The sequence below is a fragment of the Canis lupus genome, chromosome 15 (genome assembly GCF_011100685.1).
Source record: "Canis lupus familiaris isolate Mischka breed German Shepherd chromosome 15, alternate assembly UU_Cfam_GSD_1.0, whole genome shotgun sequence".
NCBI lineage: Eukaryota > Metazoa > Chordata > Mammalia > Carnivora > Canidae > Canis > Canis lupus.
Genome location: NC_049236.1, coordinates 45,130,504 through 45,150,066, shown reverse-complemented (window position 1 = coordinate 45,150,066; position 19,563 = coordinate 45,130,504). Strand labels below are relative to the sequence as shown.

General features: G+C 35.6%; 1 protein-coding gene across 16 annotated transcripts in view; it reads left to right on the top strand.

The window, feature by feature from the left end:
- SLC10A7 (solute carrier family 10 member 7) overlaps positions 1-19,563 on the top strand; it is a 243,037-nt gene that overhangs the window by 110,266 nt on the left and 113,208 nt on the right. For 3 of the 16 annotated variants that reach the window (XR_005370808.1, XM_038558933.1, XM_038558935.1), the window contains one exon: positions 3,596-3,671. The exons of 12 other annotated variants lie outside the window; for them this stretch is intronic. Coding sequence is in view for 2 of the 4 variants with exons in the window: in XM_038558933.1 (XP_038414861.1) it covers positions 3,596-3,671 (76 nt within the window). In the remaining 2 variants the exon portion in view is untranslated. Of the gene's footprint in view, positions 1-3,595; positions 3,672-19,563 lie in introns of those variants that run through there. One more of the 16 variants, XM_038558938.1, reaches the window with a different exon arrangement.

Below are 19,563 nucleotides of genomic sequence, written 5' to 3'. Positions count from 1 at the left end.
TGTGCAGAAGCTTTTTATTTTGATGTAGTCCCAAAAATTTATTTTTGCTTTTGTTACCCTTATCTCAGGAGATGTATCAAGAAAGAAGTTGCTATGGCCAAGGTCATCAAAGAAGTTGCTGCCTGTGTTCTCTTCTAGGAATTTTATGATTTCAGGTCTCACATTTAGGTCTTTAATCCATTTTGAATTTATTTTTGTGTATGGTGTAAGAAAGTGGTCCAGTGGCATTCCTCTGCATGTGACTATCCAATTTTCCCAACACCCTTTGTTGGAGAGGCTTTTTCCTATTGGATATTCTTTCCTTCTTTGTTAAAGTTTAATTGACTATATAGTTCTGGGTTCATTTTTGCGTTTTCTGTTCTGTTCTGTTGATCTTTGTGTCTATTTTTTAAAAAAGATTTTGTTTATTTATTTGAGAGAGAGAGCAGAGGGAAAAGGACAAGCAGACTCCTTACTGAGCATGGAGCCCAACATGGGGTTCAATCCCTAAGATAATAACCTGAGCTGAAATCAAGAGTCAGAAACTTAGCCTAATGAGCCACCCTGGCACCTTGATCTATGTGTCTATTTTTGTACCAGTTACAAAATGTTTTGGTTATTACAGCTTATAATATAACTTGAAGTCCGAAATTGTGATACCTCTAGCTTTGCTTTTCTTTTTTAAGGTTTCAGTGGCTATTTGGGATCTTTTGTGGCTCCATACCAATTTTAGGGTTGTTTTGTTCTAGCTCTGTGAAAAAATGCTGGTGGTATTTTGATAGGGATTATGTTAAATTTTCAATTGCTTTGGGTAGTATAGACATTTTAACAATATTCTTCCAATCCATGAGCATGGAATGCCTTTCCATTTCTTTGTGTCATCTTCAGTTTCTTTCATCAGTGTTTTATGGTTTTCAGAGTATAGGTCTTTTATCTCTTTGGGGGGTTTATTCCTGGATATCTTATTGTTTTTGGTGCAATTGTAAATGGGATTGATTCCTTAATTTCTTTCTGCTGCTTTGTTATTGGTGTAAAGAAATGAAATAGATTTCTGTACATTGATTTTTGTATCCTGTGACTTTACTGAATTCGTTTATCAGTTCTAGCAGTTTTGTGATGGAGTCTTCAGGGTTTTCTATGTATAGTATCATGTCATCTGCAAATAGTGAAAGTTTGACTACCTCCTGGCTAATTTGAATGTCTTTTACTTCTTTTTGTTTGATTGCTGTGGTTACTACTTCCAGCACTATATTAAATAAATAGGGTAAGAGTGGATATCCCTATAGTGTTCCGAACTGTAGGGGTAAAGCTCCCAGTTTTTCCCCATTGAGGATGATATTTGCTGAGGGATTTTAGACAACTTTTCCAGTCTTCATTCCTTACTACACTAAACCTCCTCAGTTAACTCGTATCAAGTCTCCCTTACACTCTGCTAAGAACTTAACTCAGCTGTTATCAAGGTTACCAGTCATTTCCATCTGTACAAAGTCAGTGGTGGTTTCTCTGTTCTTTTCTTGCTTAAACACTTGGGAGTAGTAGGCACAATTGATCACTCCCTTTTTGAAACATACTTTCCTCTTCATTTCCATGATACCTCCCTCTCTTGGGATTCTATCTACTTTGCTGACCATGTCTTCTCAGTTTCCTATGTGGGTTCTTTTCTCTGCTTAACTTTTAAATGTTAGAGTGTCTCAGTACTTGGTCATGCGTCCTGGTCTTTTCTCTGCTTACAGTAACTCCCTAGGAAAGTTTGTCCAATTCTATGGTGGTTTTGTTTTGTTTGTGGGGGGAGGTAAGGCAGAGAGAGCAAGGGAGAGAATCTCAAGCAGACTCCACACTCAATGTGGACCCTAACACAGGGCTCTATCTCATGACCCTGACATCACAACCTGAGCCAAGATCAAGAGTTGGATGCTCAACTGACTGAGCCATCCAGGAGCCTCCAATACCATGGTTTTCTGTAACATCAAAATGCATCTGCTACCAAATTGATATCTTCAGGTATAACTTCTTCACCAAATGCCAGATTCATATATATCAAAAGGCCTATTTGATATCTCATCTTGGATATCTAATAAAAATCTCAAGTTTATCATATGCAAAATAGAATTCTTGATCTCCCTTCCCATCCTTAGATTGCTTCTCCCTCAGTTTTTCTCATTTCGGTAAATGGCTCTACTCTTTATTTGAATATAAGACTTCCTGGATTTCTTTCCATCATCTCCCTCTTCCCATATCTAACCTATCAGTAAATCCTACTGGATCTGCCTTCAAAATATATCTTGAGTTCATCAACTTCTGTTCATCTTCACTGTCTCTATTTAAACACCAGATGCCAGCAACTCCTGCCTCTTACCTTGTAATTATTCCCTAATCAATCTCACCTCTTTCTACTCTGATCTCCCTAAAATTCTGACTTCACTCATCAGCTGAAGTAATCTTTTTAGAATATAAACTTCACATTGTATTACCATACTCTCTCCCAACTCTTCCCTAGTTTTAAAACCTCTGGTGTCTTCTGCTGCCCTTAGGAGAAGATTTATTGACTCATTAACCCAACCAATAAGGTCCTATTAGCTAGCCCTGCCTTACTCCTTGGCCCTATGTAATACCACACTACAGACTCAGCACACTCCAGCACAACAAAGTTTCTCTCCTCAAACACACGAAGGCTGTTTTTACCTCAGAGCCTTTGCACTAGCCGTCCCCCTCTGTCTGGAACATTCTTCTGGTTTTCACTGGATTGGCTCCTTCTTGTCATTCAGGTGTCAGCTGAAGTTGCCCCTTTTCAGTGGCCTTCAATAAGTACCTCCCCAGTATTTTGTAAAACATCAATTTTTGCTTCTTCAAAGCCATTATTATTATCAAAATTACCTCATTCATTTACGCATTGTGTGTCAATCTTCACTAGAGTGTAAGCTCTAAGAGAGGAGGGACCTTGCTTGTCCTCTAATATCCCTGCTGTTTATGTAGTACCTGACACCAGTCTGTGCCAGTCTAGATAGCTGTAGAATAAATTAATCATTTTCCAGGCAGAACTCAAGATAGAACAAAAAGCCTTGGGTTTTGTGAGTCTTACAAATTAGTGGTGCATGATACATATTCACATGCAAGGTTTCACTTTTTCTACTTTGGCCATTTTTTCTCTCTCTTTTCTCTTTCTTCAGAATGAACGTCTCTATGTTCCCATCTCTAAACAGGCTTCACAAAGCCATACTTTATCCTTCTTGTCTCTTGACATCACCCAGAGATCCTTTTCTGAAGAAGAGTAATTCTAACATGCTGTGGTCCATAAAGCTGTTTCTTATTATATTAAATTAAAGGGCTTCCTGATCACTGGTCTAAGGCTTGTCTAGTTTTCTTTTAATAGATGTTCCACTGTTGTTACAAATAGTGTAATTTTGTATAGATTCTCCTTTGGAGTTTCTGAATTTCTTGATCTTAATTTGTCTTCTTTGACTTCTTTTGTGATAAAGAATCTTTTTGATACTTTTCCTCTTACTATACTTTAAACAGAAAGAAATCATATATTTAAGTTACAGTGGATGCCACACATTCATTGTGTGTGTATGTGCATGTATAAGTATATGTAACTATTGCTTTCGTTCCATGAAAGGAAGGTATATGCAAAATGGCCTGCAAATGCCGAAGGAGCCATAAGACCAAAGAGAAAGGCCAGCAAGTCCAGCTTGGTGAGAAATGCTTTATTAAGGGGATTCATGGACAGAAGCCTGACTTGGGTGACCACAGAGGAGTAGATCTCCACAATTCCACCTCCCTTAAGACATGTTTTTATAGCCCTAGAGACTGGGAATACTGGGAATACCACTCAAGAGGAGAATCTTTAAGAATAGGTATGTCATAGTTATATCTCCAGGGCAGATGAAGGACATTATGCCCCAAGAATGTGCTTAAGGATATAGTATACAAAAGGGAGTGAGCAGGGAAAGGAGCTGTGCTCAAGAAGTTTTCAGGTCAAAGAACAGTCATCATGGCAGATTTGTCTCAAATGACATTAGTCTGGTTCACACAACCTTTTTTCACATGGGTCTTCCTTATATCCTAAATGCTATTTCATTGCCAAAATAAATATCAAAGTAAATTATAGGACACTGACTTATATAAAGAGATTTATCTATTTTTTTCAGTACAGAATAGAATCTTTTTTTAAAAAAATTGGGGGTGTATCAGAAGGGTGTATCAAAATGTACTCATTTCCAGGTATTTGCACACATACACGCATATTCACATGCTTCCAGAAATCTCAAGATACTCCTAGGAGTTACTGTGTGCTGCAATGTGATGTTGCAAAAATACCAGTGCTCTATCAATAACACTTTGAACACTAGTGGCATTATATGCATTTGCACGGCCTGAAGAGCTAACTGCTTAAACCCTGGTCCTCAGAGTCTCTGCCCAAAACAACTTCTTTTGTTATTGCTTTATCCAGTTTTTCTTTCATCTTTAGTTTCCCCTTTTATTTTGTATTGTTAAATTATACTTCAGAGAATTCTTAAGTATAATGTTTTCACTGCTGTCCTGTTTTGATGCCACCCCAGATCTACTCACTATACAAGGACTGCATACATCCATGCCCTGCTGCAGTCTTTTATTTGCTTTTGAGCAAACCGACAGACTTATATTTCAACACCATTTTTGGATGAGTGAACAGGCCATACTGAAGGACTCCTGTTGAATGATCTAATTTTGTGACTTCTAGTTCACAAGTGATATTAATGAGAAGCTCCATTAAGCAGGGTGTGAAGGAATGGTCAAGCTGTCCAATTGCTAAAAATCCTAGGCTGAATCTGCCATGCAGATTCTTTAGCACTGAAGACTGGAACATAGTCATGGTGTTTTCTCTAAAGGTTATAGTCCCACAGCAAAGACAGAAAAATGACCTGTGGTCAATTGTATATAGTTTTGGGATTGTGTTTCAAAAGAGGATCTGTCTTACACTGAATTCCTAGATGACTTCTGTGTTGCTTTGTAGTTGAAGTTGGAAAAAATTCTCAGAAGCCTAAAAACTTTTCTGACATTATTTTAGTTGACAAATAGTATACAAGTGGTCCTGTTTTTAAATGAGTATTATTTAATCCACATTAAACCATCTTTGAGTTCTTACATGAGTCTAAACTGTATTAAAGTCAAAAGTAATGTTTAGGGAGGGTAAAATCATAAATGTGATTCATAAATACTTAAAAGATCAACACTAGATCTCCTAGTTGAATAGAAATCTCACTTAGAATTGTAGTTTATCTTTGAAAGAAAAACTTCTGGGATTAAGAGTAAACCCGTTTTAGGAAAGAAATCAAATATTATGGAATTTGAAAATCTAATTTGACATATATTAGATTAATGCTCTGTAAAATCCTAGAGTCTGAATTCAGTTTACACAATGTTTGACTTAATTCTCTTATTTCTTTTTCTCATTTTTCCTTTGTTATTTATGTTTAAATCTTGGTGAGTTTTCCTTGTATGGGTTTAAACATTCAGTACTGAATTCTAAAGGAACAGGTCCCTCCCTGCCTTTTTTCAGTGAACTTTTGAGAAGCAATGGTCAGGAATTTGTGTGTGTGTGAAATTACTCTTTTTATGAATATATAACCCCAAAATTTCACCAATGTATATGTTTTTTGCTTGCAAATAAGTAGGGATTTAAAAATTTGGCACATAAAGAACAAGGTTGATAGAGGCCTTTTCATATATTTGTATCCCTAATATGTTTTTATTTTTTAAAAATATGCTGCATTTGATTGAACTAAATTTGATTTAGGCTTGTGCCACACAACTATAATTCCTTCAAAAACATGTCAATATTGCAATATATTTAAGATGATGTCAGCAACAATTCCTTCTTTATTTAGAGTAATGTAATCTGAAACTATCAACTTTTTCTACTTTCATGAGCTTTTGACTTTCATACCATAATGCATGAAATAATGCATTTTATTTAAAGCTTTTGGTAAAATGTCCATCACTGGAGGGAAAATTTTTATTTAAATATGTTCCTTCCATTGAAATCAGCTTTTCTCCCAGTATCTTTGTTTCTTTTAATATTCTAAACCTTTTGAGTTACTTTGGTTTAATTAGTTATCTCCTCATTTAAAAATTAACATAATGATCCCTCTTTTGGTCAAAGAATTGAACTAATCAGTGTGATTAAGGTGGGGAAGAAAATATCCAATGATATTGCACCCACATTACCTTATCGATTCTCTTCAGATAGACGTGATTATGCGACATGTTGAATAGTAGATCTGGGCCAAAGGGAAGAAGGAATAATATTGGAAGTATGTGAAAAAAAAAAATTGGAAATATGTGAGAAAAAAAAAAAACTTTGTAGGTTGACCTATAATGAGAACAATTGCATGATGCGTAGCAAAGAGAGGGATGACCAGTAGCTTGAATTCTATGGCCAAAGCAGCTTACTTTTGTAAGGATTTCTTATTGATTATTATGAATGTTAAGTTCTATAAAGTCCAAATTGAGCAAAGAAGAATGAATGACCTATATAATTATCTACAAGTACAGGATAAGGGAGATTTCAGTTGATAGAAAATACATTGAAATATTGAATAACCAAAGTAGAAACCTTACTATAGTAAGATATTTGTGCTGTGCAATGTACATGCACTTGTTATTTTTGGTTTTTCACTTAAGCTATTGCATGTTAGCACTAGAGAGCATATCTGATGTTAGTATTGTTGGGAGCAAATATATATTGGCAGCTGACTCCATATCTCTCACAGAAAGCCATGTTCATTTATTTGTGAAGTGAATTGTTCTATCTCTTATGTGCATCCATTATGACAAATGCTATTGCAGGGAAGGAGGTGTAAAATTTAATCAGATGAAAAACCTACCCTGAATGAGTTTCTTTCTACTTTAAGAAGAGAGATATGTACACATAAATATATGAAATATAAGGTAGTAGAAACTGTGCTTTAACAGGGAAGGATGTACTTGAGGGACAAGTGACATGGTAACAAGGAGTCAGAGCTCAGATTTAGGGGGAACATAGAAATGATCAGGCAAGGCTTCATAGAAGAAGTAGAACTGTTGACAGAGAACAGTTATTCCCTTTAAACATTTCTGATAGCTGAACAAAGTTTATGTATATCTAATAAAGCATATAGCTTGGCTTTCGAAAAATATAGATTATTCATTTTATTCTTACCAGTAAGAATATGGAGGAATGTGGTCCTATGGATAAGAAAAGGGACTTATAAGGATGATGTCTTTGAATCTTATGGAGGTCCTCCATATTTTCATTTGTTCATATTTCTTGTGTGTACATGGTGAGCTCTGTAGGCTTTCTAAATAGGTATATTGCTAAAGATAAAGTTACAGACTTTTGTCTTCATGTACTTGTAATTGCTCATCTAGTATAATTGGCCTTTATGACTTATGATTTAAAGTATAGTATTTGTGCTCCTTGAAAATTTTTCTTATAGCAAGCTACCTCATATCTTTGGCTATGTCAGTGTTCATTAACCACTTTATTACAGAAAGGTAGAAAAGAAGAATATAAAACAAGACCTATTTATTTTGTTCATCAGTTGCAACACTGGTAAATAAAAAATTTAATGAGGTAGGATGTTGAAATAAATACTTAAATCAGACTTTCATTCATGTTATAACCATGAATTATGAAAATTTGAAATCTAGAGCTGACCTTGACTAGTCCGCAGAGTCAGTAGAATTGACCTTATGTATTAAGTTCAGGAAAACGTACAATCATTCTGATCAGATTTCTCAATATAGTACGGAGTAATACTGACTGTTTAGATGCAAGGATTAGCTGTATTAATTGAGATAGATCCTCTATGAGTCTTTGAAACAATCTTACTGTAGTTATCTGTAATTTTTCATTGTGATTTTAAATGTATTTATACTTTGAAATTGGTATTAAGAGCTATCAAGCCTACTCTGAAATCTATAGAGAACTGAATTTTCAGAAAGTGCTCTGAGCAATTGCTTTTACTGGTAGGTTCCAGTACAAGTGTTAGATATGCACACAGGATTTCCTTTCTCTAAAGACACACCACATACATTTCCTATTTGGATTATATTTACTATGAATTTCATTAGACAGCATATAGTATTTAATAATAATTCATGTCTATTTCAGGTTTCCAAATTTAGTACTGGAATTAGGTAGGTAATGACTTGTGTTGAGCATTATTAATTAGCCTTTCTTTACATTGTGCTCGAAATGACTCAGTGTATCACACACTCATTCAACAAGAGATATTTGTGGACCTCTGTGTTCCCAGCATCAGCACAATAATATCTTAGTGAACAAGGTAGATACCCTTTCTGCATTTATAGAGGTTACATTCTAATGTGGGAAGCAAACATTAAGCAACTGATTATATTATGGTAAGTGTTAACCAAAGAATTTACATGTGAAGAGAGAATGTATTGGGGGGACCATCTCGGTGAATTCCTCTTCCCTCATTTATAAGCTACATGATCTTCCATGTATTTCTTAATCTTTCTGGGATCCATTTTCTCTTGTGTAAATGGAGATAATAATGCTAACTTCATGGGGTTGTTGTGAGACTAAATGAAAAAAATGCACGTAAAAAGTTGGGTACATTTAGTAATTATTGCCTGTTAGGCTTTAGAAGGAAACGATGGGGGGAACCCTTCTCTGGGCAATTGACTTTTATGCTTTGATCTGAACGATAGTAAGAATTTGTTAAATGGAGAACATTATGGAGAAAGCACCATGTTCAAAGGCCCTGAGGCAGGATTCCCTATGATGTTTTCAAAGAACTGAAAGAAGGCCATTGTGCCTGGAGCTCAGAAAATGAAGTGGAAAATGGCTTGAAATGAAGCAGAGGTAGGCTGGGGTAGCTAGTTCACATAAGGTCTCCTGGGCCTTGTTAAAGAGGATTTAGGGCTTTATTCTAAGGGCAATAGGAAGAATTTCCTCAGGGAAATGACATGATTAGATTTGAGTTTTAGAAAGATTGTTCTAGCCTTAATATTGAGAGTGGTTCAAAGTCTTTTATCAAGAATTAAGGGTCTGGTTGGTCTCTAAAGGGAACTTTTGGGGAATAATATTGGTGGATATTTTTTGCCAGCATCATCTTCTTAGGTGTTGGTCCCAGAACACAGTCAGTGATGTAACTGACATTGTCAATTTCTAGTTTTTAAGTAAGCCTAGGGATCATAGATATGTGAGTGTGTATATTTGTGGGTATGTACATATATGTATAAATATATATGAATGCACTGTGTGTATGTACAAATATGTGTACACATATAAATACACACACGTATGTTTGTGTATACACATACACACACACTCTGTCTCCCAGTAGGGAGAGAGCCCAACGTGTTTTCTCTCTTATTTTTTGCATCTCACCATTCAGTCTCAATGTTTTTTTAATTATGTCATATATGTTTAAGAGATAAGAGAAAATGTATCTACTAGTCCTTTTAATCTATAAGGTATAATGACCTATCATGATCATTACTTTTCATGTTTGATTGGGAATTATTATGTTATACATAAGACCTTTATAATATGTATTCAAAAATTTCAATTGCAGAGTTACAAGAGAATCCTGTATTCTTCTCTGTTGTGATGAATGCAGCAGTTATGCATATATAGAAGAATAGATCATACTGAGCATCCCCTGAGCTCTCTTTGCAGACAAGTCGTATCTCCACCACGACAAAATTCCCACAAGATTTTGAATTATTAATGTCTCCGAATCTGTGAGAATCAGCAGATATGTTCAGTGTTATTGATGGCAGCAAACTTTATCTCTTTTATATCTGAGACACATAATGAAATGGGGAGACCCTCAAATAACCACAGTTAGTGTTTAGGTTAATTTTGTCGGGGCCAGTGGGCTTTTGTCTTAATGTGTATAAATACAATTTTTTCTCCCTTGCAGCAGATTGCATGGTAGATAGAGGGAGTGTGAATTGGCACTAATTTATGAACCCTTCCAGCCTTCTCAGTACTGTACACCCTGTGAGGGCAAGATGCTCTAATTACACTTACTTCACATACTGAGAGCTTTTAATGACAATTACTGATTGTCAGAGTTAGGGATGGTTGGGGACCTTACAGAAGATGTATTGACTCTTAGAAGAGGACTTTATGTGCCTTTCGTGTGGCTCAGTCTCTAACTGCCCAGCTACTTAATGAAATACAGTTCCACAGCCCCAAATATTTGAGTGGACTGTGACTGAGGGGCTAAGGTAGACTTTATTTTTCAATTCAAAATAGGTCACAGAGTTCAAGAATTCTGTTTGCTTTTAGCAGTGTTTTTACGCTTTTTTTTTTTCTTGGTCACACAGACACAGACTGTTTTTCTTTTTGGTAACAAGAATAACCCCAAATCCAGACTACTCTTCTTGGAGACACTGATTTGCACAGTCACAAATGGGTACTTGACATTGTTTTCCTCTTCACACATTTGCAATGTTCAAGTTTGAGGAACCAATATTTAAAAGGTCTGCTCTACTTTATATGTATTTGTATATGAGAATCGTAATAAAGATTAAAAAATAGAGATAAATACCATTCATTGTACTGAGGGCATGAGTTTATATGGTCTATACGTCCTTTTTTTGAGTAAAGCAGAAACTTTTTTTATAAGTGAAGATGACATATTATAGTACTTCTTTGTAAACAGAAATTTCAGTCAAACAGCACATCAGCAAACTAGCAGGATGATAACACTTCTTTATAGCTTCAGTATTCTTCTCTTTAAAGAAAATGGATCCAGATTTGCTTGTTTCTTTCCAAGTTGCTCTGAGAATTAGTTTGTCCCAAAGTCCCCTTTTTTTATAGTCTCTATATTTACCACCATTTATTTTCATTTTTTGCATTTTGAATTTTTGTCTTTATGTCTGCTAAATCTGAGGTTACAATTAAAAGCAAAAATATTTGCAGTGCAAGCACATTTAAACTCAGTAAATTTAAATAACTTACAAGTTATCTAACTGATAAAGTAGAAGGGAAAAAGGTTCATGTTTTCTTGGCTTCTCCAAGACTAGTGATCTAGTCAGAATCCTAGATCTGACTTAATTAACTCTCTTTTACATATTCTGAATCCTTTTGCCACAGCATCCTAATGCCTAGCAAACTTTAAGCCCTTAGTAACTGTTAGCATGAGTAATGCTATCAGTAATTGGAATCATAAAACATGATTGCCTGTTGTTGATTCCAGTACAATTTCTTATGAGCAGGTATGCTTATAACCCAAAAACCTGTTTTCTTTAATCATTTACTGATTCAGTGAACACAAACATTTGTTGGTTGATTTTTCTGGATAAGGTATAAAATATGAGTAAAATTAGTCCTTCAAGTAGCAGAACCTAGAATGTCTTCAACAAATTTTACCATTAAAAGATTAAAATTCAGGGATCCCTGGGTGGCGCAGCGGTTTGGCGCCTGCCTTTGGCCCAGGGCGCGATCCTGGAGACCCGGGATCGGATCCCACGTCGGGCTCCCGGTGCATGGAGCCTGCTTCTCCCTCTGCCTGTGTCTCTGCCTCTCTCTCTCTCTCTCTCTCTCTCTCTCTCTCTCTCTCTCTCTCTGTGACTATCATGAATAAATAAATAAAATCTTTAAAAAAAAAATAAATAAAAAATAAAAGATTAAAATTCAAACACTTTAATGGTGTCATATACTATTATACTTTTGGTTATCATAATCCCTAAGAAATGTGATTTGAGACCCCATAGGTTGCATTGTTTGTTTTTTTTTAGATTTATGTATTTATTCATGAGACACGGGGTGGGGGGCAGAGACATAGGCAGAAGGAGAATCAGGCTCCATGCAGGGAGCCTGAGGCAGGACTTGATCCTGGGACTTTGGGATCACGACCTGAGCCAAAAGCAGACACTCAACTGCTGAGCCACCCAGGAGTCCCCATAGGTTGCATTTATTAACATTTATTGAGCATTTATAAAGCTAGGTAATTGCTAAGTGCTTTTACATCCATTATGTCACAAATCCTAACAGTTGCCCTGTGGGGGATGGAATGGTCATCTGCATTTTATAGCTGAGGACTCTGAGGCTCATAGAGGCTGGGTAGGTGATTGGCTCAGTCTCATAACCAGGAGGCCTGCCTCCTAGTCCTCCTAATTCCAAATCTGGAATTCATATCTATAAAACAGTTACCTCCTTTCTCCTACTGTTATATTAGAAATTGATCCTCTGACCTTGGCCACAGAGACACTGAGACTGGATCAAGGAAACTGGAGTTCTCTCTGAGAGTGTTGGTCTACTACTTGTTTTGGCACTGCTTACTGTTTTCAGATGAGTTAATAGATTTCATTAAGAGTATATGTTTAAGGAGCACCTGGCTGGCTCAGGTGGTAGAGCATGCAACTTTTGATCTTGGAGTTATGAACTCGAGCCCCACGTTGGGTGTAGAGATTACTTTAAAAAAATAAAATCTTAAAAAAAAGAGAGAGAGAGAGAGAGAATGTGTTTAAAACTAACACAATAGTAGTTTGGAGAATATCTATATAATTCAGGGAAACAAAATTTGATAAAAATTGTTTATGCACTTTTTTTCTTTTCTTGTTTTAAGATCAAAGCCTATCCATTACTTTAGTGTCAGACTTTAAGACAACTGAAATTATAGCCCCGTTATTTCAAGTCCTGTAGCCCTGTTCAGCCAGGAAAGTCGTGTTTGGCCTAGTAAGTCTCAGACCTGTGAATGTTGGGAGCCAAATCCTCTGTTTGATAATAGAGGGTCCTGACACTAGATTTTTGGCCTGAACTTTTTCCAACATAATATAAAATGTTAAATAGAGAAGTCACAGATTCCCATCTATGGTATTTTGGTGGAATCGCCAGTTATAAAAGCAGAGCCAATATTACCTAGCCCACCACCAGAACCCCCCAAAGAAAAAGCCCCTTAATTTTGCATATGTTTCAAGCACGTGCCTCTCTAGCTATTGCTGTTGTTCATGATAAATCAAAAAGTTAAAAGCTAAATCAACCTATTATAGAGTTCCAAAGATTATTATGTCACTTTCTGTGTATAACAGATAACATCAACTTTTCTTTAACTATCAAGTATGAGTTATTTATCTGTATTGGTGGTTTTTTGTTTTGTTTTGTTTGCTAAATAGCATCAATTATTGAATTCATATATCTCTAGTAGGTGCAAACACCCGATTTTAAGCAAGTCATTTTACAAACATTTATTGAACACCCACTACAGGTGAAGTGAGCAATATAAATAATAAAAAGATAAATGTGACAAAAATCATGGACCAATACTCTACCTGCATGGACATGTTACTTGATCTCTCTACACTTCTGTTTCCTCTTGTAATATGGTAATGATGTCTAAGGCTGTTGTAGGGTTTAAGTGACACAGTGAACGGCATATATAAAATGCCTGGTCTTGAAAAGAAAGAGATATTATTTTATAATGAGTATCATCACTGCTAAAGTTTAGTGATTTGTAGAAAATCACAAAGAATTCTTGAAAGGGGTGGAAATAGACTATTAATTTCCCTCTGATTTCCTCAAAAATGTGCACTTATTCAGTGATTTTGCAGATGCTTATTGAGTGTCTCCTATTTACAAATTGCTTTGCTCTGATCCATGGAAAATATAAGTTACTACCAGACACAATTCCTTTCCTTAAGTGCTCGTGACTGTTAGAGATGTGAGGCATATACATAAATGTATACATAAACGGTGGTACCAAGAAGAAAGCAATAAGTGGTATGCAATTGCATAGGCAACAGAAGGAAAATTGAGAAGGCAAGGCTCAAGGGACATCTGAGTTGGGCCTTGAAGAATGGATAAAATTTGGATATATGGAAAATGGCAGAAATATATTCCAGGGAAAGGAAACAGTAAATGGATGATGCAAGAAGTTGCGGGAATTAATTAGGCTGGAGAAGGGATCTGTGAAGGGCTAGGATAGCAAAAAGTATGAAGAGACACAAAATACATGCGAAAGTATTGAGATAAGAAGTGTCCCAATGTTGTGAAGTCTATCAGAGGGAGAGAGTTTGGGGGTGGAGAGTTGAAAGACAGGTGGCAAAATGTTAACAATTGGTAATTGGTGAATATAGGCCAAGAGTATACAGATGTTCGTTATACTATTGTTGGCAATTTTGATATAGGCTTGAAATTTTTTTTAAAAAAAGTTGAGGCAAAAAGATTAAAAATACGTGAGAAACTACTATAATCCATAAATAAAGGACAAACCACCTAGCTAAAAAATGGACAAAACATATGACAGGAAATGCTGCAGGAGAATATAATGGCCAATAAATGAATAAAAATATGTTCCACCTTTTAAGAGTTAGAGAAATTTAATTTCAAGCAATGAGACATTACTTTTCATCCACCCAGTTGCACCATTTTTTAGCTGTAATCATATTGTAGGTATCCAGGAAAAAGAGATGTTAATACCAACCTCCTGTGATTGCTGTAGGGATTAGAAAGCAGAATCTGTGAAGTATGTGCTACGTAGAACTCAGGAACAACATCTCCTTGAACTGTTACTGTTGTCTAAGGACAACAGTATAACGAATACCAGATAACAGATAATGAATACATGAGCCAGGGTCCTAGCAGCACAAATGGAAGAGCATTAGCTGGATTTGCCAACTTAATGCATGTAAAGGTACAAGATGGGAAGAGAGCTCAGAACAAACTCAGTGTGGTTTGTTTGTAAAAGAGAAATTGCTAAAGAAAAAGACATTGCTATGGAAGGAAGAAATGTTAACTTCACTGAATTATTTGCCATACTGACTATTGAATATTCAAATAGTCTTTTCAGGAAGGGTAGTTGATTTTTAGAAATTAAAGATAGAACCATAATTTAAAGACTTTTATATAAATCTGTTTTTAAGAATTACATTTTTAAATATATATTATAGGTACACACCAAAATAAAACAGTAAATGAAAGTATCCCTCTCCAATATCTTCTTTTGGAATGCCATTGTTAAATTTCTCATGTTTTCTACCAGAAAAATATTTACAAAAATACCAGTATAATTGTGTGTGTGTGTGTGTGTGTGCGCGCGCCTATGTATATGTGTATACTTTTAAAAATTCACACCAACTGATAATATATAAAAGTCTGGGCCTTGTTTTTTTTTTTTTTCCGTAACTCAATGCAGTCTTCCTTTATTCTGTTTTAACATCTGCACAAGTCTATTGACAAAGTGTACCATAATGGATTGAACTAATCTTCCATGAATGAATCTGTAAGGTTATTTTTAGTTTTTTACTGTTATAAACAACTGGTCATGAGCATTAGTATTCCTTTATCTTGATGTTTGTCTTTGTATTATATTGGTAGAATCCGCTCCTAGAAGTAGAACTGCTGGGCCATAGTATTTATATTTTTAATTTTGATAAATAACTTTCCTCTTAAAAGGCTCTACCATTTTTCTCTCCTTACCAACAGTAAGTGTCACCAACTTCTAAATTTATTAAAAGAAATATAATCTTCTTTAGACGTGTATATATCTAATTTATTATAGTATTACCTATTTATTATCAGTTAAAAGTGAGGTTGAGTAGTTTGTTAAATGTTCTCTGGATTTTACATACCTTTTTTGTTTTTTTTAAAGATTTATTTTATTTATTCATGAGAGACATACAGAAAGAGAGGCAGAGACATAGGCAGAGGGAGAAGCAGGCTCCCTGCGGGGAGCCCTGTGTGTGACTCAACCCTAGGGCCCTGGGATCATGCCCTGAGCCAAAGACAGATATTCAGCCACTGAGCCACCTAGGTGCCCCCATACCTTTTTTGTTTTTAATATAATCTGATTTTATATTTCTATACAAATCTGTAATAATTCTATAAAATTAATGAATTTTATATAGGTTTAAAATTTATATTTAAATTTATATAAGTTGTGTGCTTTAAAAAGACTAACAAAAATGAAATGACATAATTTATGTATTTAGTTCATTAATCATTAGCTATCTCTCTCAAGGAACTGGACTAGGCATCAAGGATGGAAACATGTTCGTATCTTTTTACCAGTTTTCCCACTAATCCTTTACATTGATTTTATAAGTTATTCATATAGTAATAGTCTATTTCTGTTACATGTGTTACAAATATTTTTCCAGTTATCTTTTGACTGCATAATTTTTTTTTGTCATGTAAAGTTTTTTTTTTTTAATGTACAATTTAGCAGTCTTTACCATTATGGCTTCTAGAATTTTTTTTTCTTTAATTACTCTTAGTTTTCTTGGGCTGCCATTAACAAAATATCATAGGCTGGGTGGCATAAACTACAGAAATTTATTTCTCCCAGTGGCTAAGAAGTCCAAAATCAAGGTGCAGGGTGATTCAGTTCTTGGCAAAAGATCTATTTCTGGCTCCTTCTTGCTGTGTTCTCACATGGTGGAGAGTCATTGAAGTCTTTGGTGTCTCCTCCTCTTAAAGACACCAGCCCTGTTGTTTAGAGCCCTACCCTTATGACCTCATTTAACCTTCATTACCTCCAAAAGGCCCTATCAGGGTACATACAATCACAGAATGACTTAGTGCTTCAACATATGAATTTGGGGTGAGGGGGCATAATTCAGTCCATAGCAATTACCAAATTTTATTTTGTATTCTGTATTAATCCACCAAATAGCAATTTTGAGTACCATGTGAAATCTTTGTTGGTCTTCAATCATTGATATTGTTTGACTTAGTATACACACTTTTTGAGAGCAAGAATATAATTATAGTACCTCTGCCCTCATCTCAAAGGTCTCTTCTGTTGGTTTATTCTGAGTAGGCAGACGATAAATATAATGTTAGATTTGAGAGATCATCTGGTTCAGTAACTATAATATGTGTCTGTGAAAACTGAGACCCAAAGTGTTTGAAGTGATGTTCTCCAAATTTTACAGTTAATCAGTATGAGGATTTAGAGTAGAATCTTGGTGTTTTTGACTTCCAGTCTAGTGTTGTTTCTACAATAAGTGAGTGAATGAATATCTATCAAGTAGTTAGAATAGCCTGGCACCTAATAAGTGCTCCTAACTTTTAGTATTATTACTTTGTTGATGTCATCAGTATCATCATCATTATTCATAAAGAGCACAGATTCTGAAGCTAAACTGAGATTGAATCTCAGTGACAGTAGCAGTCAATTGTTAGCCTTTCTGAGCCTCAGCTTTCTTGACTATAAAAGGGGACGATAATGGAACCTATCTTATAAGAAGTTGGGAGAAATAGTTGTTTAATTGTTTGTTTAATATATACAAAGCACTTGGAGCAGTACTTGGGTCAAAATTATCATTATGTAAAATATTTACTATTATTATTATTATTATTATTATTATTATTATTATTATAGAAATACTCAGTCTCCTAAAATCAGCTTTAACCAACTAATCTTATCTAGTTACTTCCCATTATCTTCTGAATTCATGACTGTAAGCACACTCTAAAGTGGTCACTGAAACAATAAGAAATGCTCACTTATGATATGCGATAAGGAAGCAGAGCACAGTAGAGAAAGAGACAGGTTGAATGTTCAATTGTGTCAGAGCCCTGCGTGCAAAAAGAAAATGTGGGAACTATGCAAGAAGGAGGTGGTGACGAGGAGGTTAGAAGGTATCAAGGAAGGTTTCACCAATATTTTTGAGATTTAATCTTCTTTCCCTTCTTCCAATATGATATAAAGTTATAACTCATTTTATTGTGCTTCACCTATTGTACTTCAGAGATACTAGTTTGTTTTTGTTTTTGTTGTTGTTGTTGTTGTTTTTTACAAACTAAAGGTTTGTGACAACTCTACATTGAACAAGTCTATTGGTGTCATTTTTCCAAAAGCGTTTGTTCACATTGTGTGTCTCTTGTCACATTTCGGTAATTCTCACAATGTTTCATACTGCTTCATTGTTATTATATTTATCTACAACCAGTGACCTTTGATATTACTATTGTAATTGTTTTGGGTTGCCATGAACTATACCCATGTAAGATGGTGAACTTAACTGATAAATGTTGTGTGTGTTCTGACTGTTCCACTGACTGGTCATTTCCCCATCTCTCTCTCCTCTTCTCGGGCCTCATTGTTCCCTAGGACACAACAATATTGAAATTAGACCAATTAATAGCTCTATAGTGCCTCTAAGTGTTCAAGTGAAAGCAAGGGTCACATGTCTCTCACTTTGAATCTAAGCTAGAAATGATCAAACTTAGCGAGAAAGACATGCTAGGCCAATAAGCTAGGTCTCTGTGCCAAACAGCTAAGTTGTGAGTGCTAAGGAAAAGTTGCTGAAGGAGATAAAAAAAAAATTGCTACTCCATTGAACAGATGAGTGCTAAGAAAGTGAAACAGCCTTATTGCTGATATGAACAAAGTCTGAGTGATCTGGATAGAAGATCAAACCAGCCACAACATTCCCTTAAGCCAAAGCCTAATCCAGAACAAGGCCCTAAGTGTCTTCAGTTTTGTGAAGGCTGAGAGAGGTGAGGAAGCTACAGAAGAAAAGTCTGAAGCTAGCAGAGGTTGGTTCATGAAGTTTGAGGAAGGAAGCCATCTCTGTCACAATAAAAGTGCCAGATGAGGCAGCAAGTGCTGATGGAGAAGCTGCAACAAGTTCTCTAGAAGATCCAGCTAAGATAATTCATGAAGGTGACTACACTGAACAACAGATTTTCAATGTAGACAAAACAGCCTTGTATTGGAAGAAGATGCCATGTAGGACTTTCATAGCTAGAGAAGAGAAATCAGTGCCTGGCTTCAAAGGACAGGCTGACTCTTTCATTAGAGGCTAGTGCAGATGATAACTAAGTTGAAGCCAGTTCTTGTTTATCATTCTGGAGATCCTAGCATCCTTAAGATTTATGCTAAAACTACTTTGCCTGTACTCTATAAATGTGACAAAGCCTAGATGACAATGTATCTTTTTATGACTTGGTTTACTGAATATTTTAAGCCCATTATTGAGACCTATTGATCAAAAAAAGATTCCTTTCAAAATATGACTGCTCATTGACAATACACCTAGTCACCCAAGAGCTCTGATGGAGATGGACTAAGAGATGAATGTTGTTTCCATGCCTGTTGACACAGCATCAGTTCTGCAGACTATAGATCAAGGACTAATTTCAACTCTCAAATCTTATTACTTAAGAAATATATTTCATAAGGCTCTAGCTGCCATAGAGAGTGATTCCTCTCATGGATTTGGGCAAAATAAATTTAAACCTTTCTGGAAAGGATTCACCATTCTAGATTCCATTAGGAACATTTGTGATCCTAATGGGAAGAGGTCAAAATAACATTAAATAGGAAAGGGAAAAAGTTGATGCCAACCCTCATGAGGGCTTCAAGACTTTAGTGGAAGAAGTACCTGATGATATGGTAGAAATGGCAGGAGAACTAGAGTTAGAAGTGGAACCTGAAGATGGGACTGAATTGCTACAATCTTGTGATAGAACTTGAATGGATGAGAAGTTGCTTCCTATGAATGAGCAAAGAAAGTGCTTTCTGTGAAGATGCTATGCAGATTGTTGGAATGACAACCAAGGATTGAGAATATTACATAAAGTTGACTTATAAAGTAGCAACAGGGTTTGAGAAGACAGACTTCAGTTTTGGA